Genomic DNA, 12,343 nt, shown 5'->3' on the forward strand with positions numbered 1-12,343 from the left:
TAATCTTCAGATCTTCGATGGCCCAGGAGATGAGCGCTCAGAGTCTCCCTATGAAAGTGCTGATGAAACTCAGACTGAAGTGTCTATATCATCCAAAAAATCTGAGCGAGGAACGGGAACAAAAAAAGAATATGTGTGTCAGGTGAGAGATGGTAGCTGGGCAGGGAGCTGTGTTTTCTGAGGTATCCTGGAAAAGGGATTTTTTTTAATTTGAAAATGACAACATTAGGGCAGACGCAGATTTATTGTGCCTACAGCATGGAGGAGACATTAGTGAACATGTTGCCGTATCAGTAAATGGAATTCTTCCTAGTTTTTTTTTTCTTGATCTAAAATAAGTGACTTAGCCTTTCTGGTTTAGTTTCCGGATGAGTAAAATAAATGTGATTTGTACCTCAAGGACAGCACATGAGGTTTGCCAGGTGACTGGATTAAACGGCAGAGAACTGCTTGCTTGTCTGCTATTACACAGAAGGAAATGTGACATGGCTGTGTGCTTCGGTGTGAGCACAGCAGAGGTGGCTGCGCTGCACTTACAGCACGCTCACTGCGAGCAGAACGCTTCCTGGATCTATGCTTACAGAGTTCGTAGGTTATGAAAGGGTGATACGACAGCTCTGGGCAGATTGAAGTTGTTTCCAGCAGACTGGAAAAGCAGTTATATTTCCATTTCTTCTTGTACATAGTGATAATGGTTTGGTTATCTATCTTTAAATGTTGTCTAATCCCTTAAGTTCTGCCAGCATTGTTGTTCAGTTCATTTTTAGTTTTATGTCACTGCTAACAGCGTGGGTATAGAGGTATCGTTATGTCTCCTAGACGATTTTCCCTTTGCCAAAGAAAGGGAAAATAAGGTTTATCCTAAACCTGCTCAGATGCCATTCAGGGAAAAATTCTTAAAGCTGTTTTCGTTTCTTTTTATCTGGGTATGTTCTCATGTACCGTGTTTCTATCAGTGGTATTTCTCAGTTTAATGACTAGTATTTGCTGCAACAGGAAGCAAGGGCACGTGATGATACTTGCAGTGTTGTCTTTTTCTTGTTAAATATGATTTCGCCTATGGGAAAAGAGATTTTGAGGAGCAATTTATGGAAAGGAATAGTGAATACTATTTTTTCTGCATATGAACTTTTCTTTAACCTTAAATGCCTTTGTGTTGTAAAAGCTATGTGAAAAAACAGGTGATCTCCTGCTGTGTGAAGGACTTTGCTATCGAGCTTTTCACGTGAGCTGCCTTGGGCTCTCTGGAAGACCAGCAGGAAAATTCGTTTGTAGTGAATGTACATCAGGCAAGTTTGTCCCTTTGTATTAAATTTTAAAAAGAAAAGGTGTAATTTTCCCATACGTTGTTGCAGGAAATCATCCCATGCAGGTTATGTATCTGAACAAACTGTACTTTCCTCTTGGTGCCTGATGCTGTGGAAATTCATGTATTACCATTAACTGTGCCATGATTTAGGATACTCGCTCTATTTTCAGTGAGAAATCTCTTGCAGATTGGTTGATTTGCTCTGAATTCCACTGCCTTAATAATTGCAGACTGTATCTGTCTGTGTACAATTACAGAGTAGATTTAAGGTCTGCCTCAAAGACCTAAGAAATCCATGGGAAAAAAAGCAGCAAATGAAACACTTTAAGTCTTTTCTCAGTTCTTTTTGTGTCTGCATGTATCTTTTGCTTTTCCCATTAAAAGACCACCTTACTGCTATTAATTTAATTTGCTTTTAATCCTGCAATAACTGCTTGGAAGCCCTTAATCTCAAAATGTTACATGAAGATTTGTGTTCTTGCTCATAAACTCAGTTCAGTCAGGTGGTGAACCTTGCTGGAGAAAAAAGACTTCTCCTAAATAAGGTTGTTCCAAGCAGTCCAGAGAGAAGACTGGAGGATACTCGTCCTTAGTTTGTGGACTTACAAGTCAAATTTTACAGGATTGCTAACAAATTAGGATCCTATTTCATTGTCCTAAAAACAAAATTCAGAGTTGTCCTGGCATACTGAGACTTATGAATAAGAACACAAAAGCAGATCAGTGAGGCTTTGAGTATTATATGCACACATTAACTGTGGTGGATTTCCATTGTAACTTTATTTTTGTTGTGTTTTATTTATCTGTATCTAAACAAATCAGTATTGAACACTGAAGAGTCAAAGCAGATAAATTGCTGCTTCGAATAATGGAATTAAAAAATCAAACAAAAAAAAAAAGCTCTTCCCCCCCACAACAAAAACTCCCAGTGTTTTAAATACACAGGTCTGAATGAAAAATTAGTTACAGGATTTTTATTATTTTTGCCACTAGGTGTGCATACCTGCTTTGTGTGTAAAGAGAGGAAGGCAGATCTGAAGCGCTGTGTTGTATCCCACTGTGGAAAATTCTACCATGAAGCCTGTGTGAAAAAATTCCATCTAACCGTGTTTGAGAACAGGGGTTTTCGATGTCCTCTGCACAGCTGCCTCAGTTGTCATGTTAGTAACCCCTCCCATCCACGAATCTCAAAAGGTAGTTTCATTTTTACATGTTTATGACTGATAAATAAGTCTGTTTATGGTATATTGAGGTAAGGAATCTGCTCATGCTGTAGTTCCTCACTGTATTACAGGCATACAGGTACTACTGACTGATTCAGGTATTGCAGCAAGACTTGCTGAATGTGAACATACAGTGAGGAGTGAGTTCTTTATTCAGAGAGTGGTGATGCCCTGGCACAGGCTGCCCAGAGAGCTGTGGGCCCCCCATCCCTGGAGGCACTGAAGGCTGGGTTGGATGGGCCCTGGGCAGCCTGATTTGGTGGGGGGCAACCAGCCCACAGCGAGGAGCTGGGACTGGGTGGGCTTTAAGGTCCCTTCCACCCCAAAGCATGCTATGATTTTGTATGATTCTGTGCATCTTGGGAAACATTTGTAAACACAACCGTGTGACTGAGAAAAGATTGTCTGCTCTGTCCATAGCTGAAGCCTTTGTATTTAAATGTGGTGGTGCTTTAAGCTCGGTATAATGTTCTCTAAAAATCTTTGTTAATTCAGTGTTGTTCTGAAAGTAAAAATGCAAACCTTGCAAACATAATTGAAACATTTCTGGTGTTAACCAGCAGTAATACTATTTGTGAAGAGCAAGTGCTAAACGGGTTTTGTTCAAAGATAAATATGGCAGTGTTCTGCTTTGCTAGGAAAGATGATGCGCTGTGTTCGCTGTCCTGTTGCATACCATGCTGGAGACGTGTGCATTGCTGCGGGATGTGCAGTCATCGCTTCCAACAGCATTGTTTGTACGAATCATTTCACTGCCATGAAAGGAAAAAGTCATCACGCGCATGTCAATGTGAGCTGGTGCTTTGTGTGTTCCAAAGGTAAACTGATGCAAAGCTCTTACGTAGGTGCAGCATCAAAATGTCTTATTCTTCAATTTAAATTTTATTTTACTAATCTCTTTACAGAAAGCTATTAGAAATGTGGCGTGCTAAGTTCATCTCCCTTAGGTATTGAAATACCTTCAAGTTGGCTTGTGCTGCTTCTAGTTTTTGAGCGTCCTTTCTTTGCAGATATGATTTATTAAAGAATATTTTCACTCAGACCAGAAACCTGATCTAATTCTTTACCAGAGATGCATAATGATAAATCCTTCTTTGTCCTTTCCCCTGTGTTCAGTGTACTGAAGCTTTTTGTGTTTCCTTATTGCTCATACCTAATATTAAAACATAAATATTTTAAGAGTTGCTTTTACTTCAGAAGCAGACAGCAAATTGAACCCATATTAGTGTCTGGAGTGCCACTAATTAAGGGCTTTTTGCTTTATGCTGACTAATAAATTTACTTCTTATTGAGAAGCACAAAATGCATCGTGCTGATTAAACCCTGGCAATGAGAATTTACCTGATTTGTTAACAAATTAACATGCAGCATAGCAGCTTACTAAGCAGCAGCTAACTTTCTGATGGTAATTCATGGAACAGGCAATCTCATCCCTACCTCTTCTCCAGAGGGGAAAAAATAGAGAAAGAGAAATTTAATTAGACTTAATTTTTGTTGTTAAAATGTTACATACAGTGAATTATTAATATATATTAAGCTATGTTAAATATATTGTAGTCATTAAAGTAAAAAAAAATAATTTCCCTGTGGTGCATTATTCTGGCTTTTATATCATTAGCTTGCTTTTTAATTTGTATGTATTTACTAACTGGAGTCTGCCAGGCATTCAAATCAGTTAAGACCATTTGGTTTCTGTGCACAGCTAGATGATGTGTGTTTGTTGCAAGCTGGCATGTTTTAACTACTTTTTTCTGGCAGACCCTACCACAAACCTCACTGCTTTGAATCTGGTTGGAATGCAAATCTTTCTTTTTTGTCTTGATGTTTGTCAATCTTTTTTTTCTCTTGGAAGGAGGAAGCTTGTTGTGCTGCGAGTCGTGTCCTGCAGCATTTCACCCGGACTGTTTAAACATCGAAATGCCAGATGGGAGCTGGTACTGCAATGACTGCAGGGCAGGGAAGAAACTCCATTTCCAGGATATTATTTGGGTTAAACTGGGAAATTACAGGTCTGATGAAAAATTTGTTTTCTTTTACAGTGATATTGGCATGTTTTAATGAAGGATCATAGAGTTGGCTGTTCTGTGCCTTGCTGCACGCAGATTTCCCATGTCTCTAAGCTGGGAACCACATCTCCCTTAGAGCTTTGCCTGTGCTTAATACCCCTGTTCCAAGACTTGAAAGCTTTGCTATTGCTCTCTGCCACAGCAGTGCCCATACAAGACTCCTTGCAGACTTCTCTGCTTTCGCCATATTGGCCTTCTGCCCCTTGTTTCAGAGTTCTTTTCAAATAACTGAGTGTATATAACTTGTAATAGCCTGAATCACTGTCTTCCTTGGCTGGAAAATAAGTCGCTCAGGCTGTTAAGAGTTTTACACTTACATTGAGATTTGAGTGTGATAGAGATGGGTGGGGTTTGCCCTAGAAAGCTTTACTAGCTGTTACACACTGTCACTTGACCTTTAACAAGTATAGAGATTGCAGACTTTGTTAAAGATGTTATTTTTGCTAACTAATGCAAGGAGATTTATGTGTATCTTGCAAGCAGGCAGAAGTCCCATAGATCTGAGTGTCAGGCTTTCCTTTTCTACCCAATCTTCTTCCTATGCCTACTGAGCTGGAGCGTGGGCAGGAATTTATCTCCTTCTGGGTGTTTTGTTTTGCATTTTATTTGGAGGCGCTTTGGTTTTTTTCATCCTATATTTGGAAGTAATAATCAGTAATTGCTTTTCAAAGTGATTTCGTTAAGCTTACATACATTTTGTGTTTTTCTGTTTGTATTTCTGTGCTAGATGGTGGCCTGCAGAAGTTTGCCATCCGAAAAATGTTCCCCCAAATATCCAGAAAATGAAGCATGAAATTGGAGAATTTCCTGTATTTTTCTTTGGTTCTAAGGATTACTTTTGGACACATCAAGCACGGGTGTTCCCTTATATGGAGGGAGACAGAGGGAGTAGATACCGGGGGATTAAAGGAATTGGAAAAGTCTTCAAAAATGGTACATAGTTAGAAGTAAAGGAAGAATAATCTTGTTATATACATGCTTATATACGTGTAAAAGACTAGCATCTAACTGAAATTCTTTCTGATGACTTCGGTTTTTTGGGAGGCAAAGCTTGAATAGAACTGGGAAGCAGAGTAGAACTGATTAATTTGTTAAGAGTGTTAACACTCTAGAAACATTGTTTGCAGGAAAATTGATGGTTTAGCTAGGAAGTAGAAATGCTTCTTTAACACAGGTCAGCTTGAGGAGAGTCATTTTCTTTCTAGTGTTTTTGTTGATACAACAGTCCTTTCTTTTTTCTTAAGCTTTGCAAGAAGCTGAAGCTCGATTTCGAGAAATAAAGCTACAGCGAGAAGCCAAAGAAACCCAAGAAAGTGAACGTAGGCCTCCACCATACAAGCATATTAAGGTAAAGAAGACATGACAATGGATACTCGGAGATCTTGGGAATCACTGGGGAGGAAAAGCTGAATAGATGGGGAGCAAAGGTTGTAATGTTGTGTTGGTAACTGAACTTTACCTTTAGAGTCACGTAATTAGGAAATTTCATTACTTTTGGAACATCTATTATTGCAAAAACAACTTATTAACAACTGTAATAATTCTTACCATAAATGCTAATGTTTTAAAGTGATGTTTGAACTATTTTAATGTATCATTCAGGTGAATAAACCTTGTGGTAAAGTGCAGATATATACTGCTGACATTTCTGAGATTCCCAAGTGCAACTGCAAACCCACAGATGAAAACCCTTGTGGCTTTGATTCTGAGTGCCTCAATCGGATGTTGATGTATGAATGTCATCCACAAGTTTGTCCAGCAGGAGAACGATGCCAAAACCAGTGCTTTACAAAACGTGAATACCCTGAGACAGAGATCATCAAAACAGATGGGAAAGGATGGGGTTTGGTTGCAAAGAGGGACATTAAAAAGGTATGAATCATTCTTGCCTAGCAAGGAATTGTTAACCTGTGGTGTTGTTTGTGGGTTTGGTATATACTTCACTAGTGATATTCGGTATCTTTCAGGGAGAGTTTGTGAATGAGTATGTTGGTGAGCTCATTGATGAAGAAGAATGTATGGCAAGAATCAAATATGCACATGAAAATGACATTACTCACTTCTATATGCTTACTATTGATAAGGTAGAGTATTTAAAAAGTTATTCCCTGCTTTCAGTTGTAACAGTACTTTGATTTCTCTCCTCTTCCTTCTTTTGATCACCCTGGTGGGTGACTCAGCTGTCTGTGATGCTCTGCTGTTTCAAATATTCATAAGTTTGTATTTCTGTGCCTGCTTCCTCCCTTCTCAGTGTGCAATGTATCTATCTCATTGACTCAAAATAGGTAATGTAATATCACATATATTAAAATCCATACATTTTATGCTTTGATGCTTGAAATCGACTACAGCAGAACTATTCATCTGCCCAATCTCAAGAGGAAGTGTGAACTTTTGGGAAATACTGCAGTAGAAAGAATTACTGTTAATGATACTTTTACTACAGTTTCAAGTTAAAAAAACATAGATTGTGTGAAGTGTGGAACATAATTTTAAGGCTGCATCCTATATTGGGCATTTAAACTTATGTTTTTAACTATCTACCCCTTCCTTTGCCTACATTAAAAAGAAGCTCATGGCTTTTGTAGCAACTTTTTCCTGCGTGTACCATTTTCATTAGTAGCCAGTTAGCACAGCACAAATTGATTCTGGCCAGTGCAGCAAATTAATTTAGCATCTGCAGTTTTCTCTGCAGCTCTCTGAGTGTTTTGTTCCTGAGAGGAAGAAATGGGAAACCAGTAGACCAGGGCAGACTTATTATAAACACGTGCTTTTTACATTGCTTTAGTCTCCAGACAGCTATTTAGGAGAAAAAAAAGTATCCCCAAGGAAAGAAGAGTTGGATGCCAATCCTGCATATTTTTGCAGTCCTAATCACTTTTTCCCCAAGACTGTTCTGCTCTGTATTTCTGCCACTACTGGTTTTTGTTAGCTCTGTAACCTAGGAGCTATCGCACAGGCATTGCCTAAGAAAGATGAAACCATGTTTGTCTTAATGCTCGAGTGTCTCACTTCTTTACTAAACTGGCATACATCATCAGCTTGTGAAGTAGGCTGATCTGGGGAGAGAAAGCTGGTAAGAAACTTTTAATCTCTGTAAGTAATCGTTCAGGGACTTGGTGAATAACATAAAGCATAGTACTTGTAAATGCATAACAGCTTTTTGAATGCAAAGCAAAAGGTAAACAAATTGAGTTTTGAGGCTTTTTGGAAGGACCACCAGAGTGCTCACAAGAACACATATCCTGCCACGTGGCTGAGATGGGTTCTGGGACAATGTGAGCTAGATCAAGAGTATTGCTTTGGGAGTGTCTCATTTCAGTCCCCATGGGACACTACAGTTTTCAATACAACATGTAACATCGATTTACTTTGGCTTTTCTGGGTAGCCAAACCATGTCTGTTTTGAAAGTAAAAACATTCATTCTGTTGCTGATTTGATCTCCAGGACCGTATTATTGATGCTGGCCCCAAAGGGAACTATTCTCGTTTTATGAATCACAGCTGCCAACCAAATTGTGAAACTCTGAAATGGACGGTAAATGGAGATACTCGTGTTGGCCTGTTTGCTGTGTGTGATATTCCTGCAGGTATTCCACTTTATGTTGGCTTTATTTTAATTCTCTAAACTAAACATTTTATGTAGTTATATTAAATCATTTAACTGATTCACTAAAAGTAATTTTGTAAAGAACTCAGCACATGGAAGAGATGCTTTTGGCCTTTTAATGTATTGCTTCTTAACAGTGAATCCTACAACTGTTTTTTATTGCTTACTTCTAAGGTTTCACCAAAGAGCTCTTATTATCCACGCACTCATTTTGTGTTGTCTGTCAAAAGAGTAGAGCAGTTTTTGTTTTAGAGACCTTTCTGCATCTTTTCTTCAACTGAAGAAAAACTTAAGTGTATCTTAAAAGGATGTTTGAAACTATGTGTATTCTGGTTTGTGTACACAAACGCAGACACGTGTGTACGTATAGCAACAGATCAAGTTGCATTGCACATATCTACAGCTATATATGGATATATAGGTACGTGGCCTATGTGGTCAGTGCTTGTGATCGGTAAAAAAGGGAAAAAAAAACTTACCAGAATAGATCAGCAAGCAAGTACAAAACCAGAAGACAGATAATAAAACCTTGATTTGTTGTAATAATTTTGATAGACTTCATTACCTCGTCCTTCGTAATAAAGCAGTACATCTTATCTCACTCAGGGACAGAGCTGACTTTCAATTACAACCTTGACTGTCTGGGCAATGAAAAAACAGTCTGCAAATGTGGTGCCCCAAACTGCAGTGGATTTCTTGGGGACAGACCAAAGGCAAGTAATATGTCACAAGAATTTGACAATGTCTTGTCTAACTATTAGCCTTGTTTTTTTCCTTTTGAGATATGTGTAGGCGAACCAGTTTTATGTTGTGGTAAAAGTTATTCATGTCAGGTCCTGAATGGGAAAGATGGCGAGGTACTGGCACTAACTGGAGTAGCCTTCAGTTGGTCCCAGTCCCCTTGGAGGTATGTAGGAGCTAGACACTAGAAGAAACTGACCAAAGGCACTCAAGTGCTGCACTAGACTGAATTCAGGGTGAGGTGGTAGCACGAAACTGAGTGTTATTGAGTAAATCCTATCCTGCCCTGGCTACAGCCAGTGAAGTTATTCTGACTTCTCAGCTCGTACTTGTCTGTTTAAAATTGAGAATGTGTGCTAAGTTCATTAAAGATCTTCCAATTGAAGTTTAACTAAGTAATAAAAAATGGGAGTTTTAAAAAGTAAACATAATGGGGGGGGGAAATAGATTTAAAATTGTGTCACAATTCATGTGTGATTTAGGTCACATTAATTTAAAACCTGTCATCCAGACCTGGCGAAGGACTGCAAGGGAAGGCACAAGCATGTTCCCAAGTGAAAAAAAAATTCTCAGCTGTCAATATAAAAACCTTCTTGTTCACACTGCTCAGCATCAGGTGCTTCAGAGGGTGGGCTTAAAATCTCCAGAATTTGCATTGCTATTTTTCCTTAAGGGAGAGGCTTAAGCAGGGTTTCATATAAGCTTGTGATCAGTTTATGCAGACAGCCATGAAGAAATGAAATATTACAGTTCCATTCAGCAGGACTCTCTGCGTTGGTGGATAGAATAGTATAAAATGTAAGCAGAAAATGTCAGATTAAAATAAGGGTATGGTTTGGTGTATTCTTACTAGCACTTTTGGTTTGGTGTATTCTTACTAGCACTTTGGACACAGCTATAGTTCCTGAAATTCTTCTGTCTGTTCTTTAAAGAAGAGAAATGGATGCTGGTCTGCACCAAGTTAAATTTTTGCCTGTATGCATTGTCTACCAGAAATGCCAACAGTTTTGCTTATTTGTGTAAAATTTTTCTTTTGCAAAACTGACATTTACAGATTTGCAACTTAATCTTTTAGAATTCTTCCACTAATGCCTCAGAAGAAAAAGGCAAAAAGACCAAAAAGAGAACACGGAGGCGTAGAATGAAAAATGAAGGGAAGAAAGAATCTGAAGATGATTGTTTTCGTTGTGGTGATGGAGGCCAGCTGGTGTTGTGTGACAGGAAATCTTGTACTAAAGCCTATCATCTCTCCTGTCTTGGTTTAGTGAAACGTCCTTTTGGTGAGTCACCTTGCCTAACTTGACCAAATAACTCATTTATTGCACAGAAACCTCACAATTATCTCTTTGAAATCATTCTTTTTGTATAGTGAGAACTGCACAGTGTATAGAATCATAGAATCACCAAGGTTGGAAAAGACCTCCAAGATCAACCAGTTCAACTGTCCACCTATCACCAATATTTCCCACTAAACCACGTCCCTCAGTACAACATCTAAGTGCTTCTTGAACTCCTCCAGGGACGGTGACTCTATCACCTCCCTGGGCAGCCCATTCCAGCACTTGACCGCTCTCTTGGAGTATTTCCTGATACCCAACCTGAATCTCTCCTCCCTCTAGTCCTATTGCTAGTTACATGGGAGAAGGGGCCAACTCCCATCTCACCACAACCTCCCTTCAAGTAGTTGTAGAGAGTGATGAAGTCTCATCAGCCCTGACTCTCCTCAGCCCTGAGCTTCCTCTTCTCCACACTGAACATTCCCAGCTCCTTCAGCCACTCCTCATAAGACTTGTGCTCCAGACCCCTCGCAGCTTCATCGCCATTCTCTGGACACGCTCCAGGGTCTCAATGTCTTTCTTGTAGGCCCAAATGTGTTTCTTGGGCCCAAAACTGAACACAGTACTTGAGGTGTGGCCTCACCAGAGCTGAGTAAATGGGAACGATCACTTCCCTGCTCCTACTGTGGAGCAACACAGTGGCAACACTATTTCTGATACAAGCCAAGATGCCATTGGCCTTCTTGAGTATTCTGCCAGCCTGCAATTTCTGAGAAATGCTACCAAATAAAACTTGAATAATTTCTTCTACTTGAATTCACTGCTGTATTTAAATGAAAGGATGTCAAGTCTGCTACTTAATAATGTCAGATGAGCTTCAGAAGTATGATGTAGCATTTTGATTTTTGAGATTGGCCGTAGTATTTGCTGTCTCATCTCGTTTTCTGAAGGACATTGTATGTTGTTCAGATGTTAAAAGGCAAAACTCTTTAAAAGACAATGACATTTTTTACTCCCTACTAATTTGTTCTGTTTCTGATCATAGGGAAGTGGGAGTGTCCTTGGCACCACTGTGATGTTTGTGGCAAACCTTCTGTTTCATTCTGCCACTTCTGCCCAAATTCTTTTTGCAAGGAACACCAAGATGGGACAGTACTAAATTCTACATTGAATGGACAGTTATGCTGCTCTGAACATGTTCTCGGGGTGGATTCTGTTGAAACTCAGAAGACTGAGAAACCCCGCAAAAAACTGAGCAAGTTGAAGCCTAAGAGAAAGGAGAGGAGCAGATGGATGAGAGCCGAATGCAAATAGTCTTGGACTGCAGTTACTACTGCCAACACTATCTTGTAGATAAGTTGTGAATATTACCAGGGAAGGACACAATTTTACATATATTCTGTAAAGGTTATGGGGGGGAGGGGAGGGGGGGGGATGTTTTGTTTTGTTTTATTTTGTTTTTGTTTTGTTTTATAAATCCACTGAGCCAACCACAGCAGTCTTCTGCTGCTTCTGCACTGATAACGAACTACATAGTTCAGAAAATTTCAGGACAAACCAAACTTATTACTCAGCATTACAGTTACACTTGAATTGTTACGAATGTATAAGGTTCCCTCCAATCTTCTTTCAGGTTGGAGGTAGGTTAATATCAAAGCAAGTAGGCATAAACATAGATTTTGAGATAGTATTTGTCAATCAACAGATGTTTAAAATAGTATATCCTTGAAAGAAGATATTAGCTCTTGAGTCCTTTTAAGTGAGAAATGGCTTGGTCTGTGGTCCCAATGAGATTTGCTTGCCTTGTGTGTTTTTGAGCAAGTGCTTGGATGCCATTCATGACCCAGGTGCATATCTGACAATAACCACACACAGAACAATTTGTGCTCTTCTGAAATAACTCTCCAACGATTCTTAACCCGTATTTTTCAGTATCTTCCCACTGAGATTTATGGTACGTGGTGGGAAAGGCACTCCCTGTACCAGAGATGGGAAATCTTGCACTGTAAGAGACCTTTTTCTATACTATTTTTTCCTGTATTTCATTCCAGCAGAATAGAATTGATTTGATCTTGCAGAGCTGTACAGGACTGGATTTAAAGTCTTGCAATCTAGGC

The 12,343-nt window shown here is 39.2% G+C and overlaps 1 protein-coding gene and 1 non-coding gene across 2 annotated transcripts in view; both read left to right on the top strand.

Moving 5' to 3' along the window:
• NSD2 (nuclear receptor binding SET domain protein 2) overlaps window positions 1-11,640 on the top strand; it is a 71,341-nt gene extending 59,701 nt beyond the window's left edge. Inside the window, exons 11-23 of the mRNA XM_052682170.1 lie at window positions 11-142; window positions 1,166-1,289; window positions 2,303-2,503; window positions 3,171-3,350; window positions 4,385-4,541; window positions 5,326-5,531; window positions 5,843-5,946; window positions 6,201-6,470; window positions 6,566-6,682; window positions 8,047-8,188; window positions 8,815-8,921; window positions 10,025-10,229; window positions 11,272-11,640. Of these exons, the coding sequence (XP_052538130.1) occupies window positions 11-142; window positions 1,166-1,289; window positions 2,303-2,503; window positions 3,171-3,350; window positions 4,385-4,541; window positions 5,326-5,531; window positions 5,843-5,946; window positions 6,201-6,470; window positions 6,566-6,682; window positions 8,047-8,188; window positions 8,815-8,921; window positions 10,025-10,229; window positions 11,272-11,540 (2,214 nt within the window). The 3' untranslated portion in view covers window positions 11,541-11,640. The remainder of the gene's footprint in view (window positions 1-10; window positions 143-1,165; window positions 1,290-2,302; window positions 2,504-3,170; window positions 3,351-4,384; window positions 4,542-5,325; window positions 5,532-5,842; window positions 5,947-6,200; window positions 6,471-6,565; window positions 6,683-8,046; window positions 8,189-8,814; window positions 8,922-10,024; window positions 10,230-11,271) is intronic.
• LOC128080780 (small Cajal body-specific RNA 23) lies at window positions 7,823-7,953 on the top strand. Its single transcript, XR_008206886.1, has one exon. It is a non-coding gene; the product is annotated as a small Cajal body-specific RNA 23 (non-coding RNA).
• Window positions 11,641-12,343: the final 703 nt, after the last annotated feature.

This window comes from Tympanuchus pallidicinctus, unplaced genomic scaffold, assembly GCF_026119805.1.
Source record: "Tympanuchus pallidicinctus isolate F22 unplaced genomic scaffold, pur_lepc_1.0 scaffold2, whole genome shotgun sequence".
Lineage (NCBI taxonomy): Eukaryota > Metazoa > Chordata > Aves > Galliformes > Phasianidae > Tympanuchus > Tympanuchus pallidicinctus.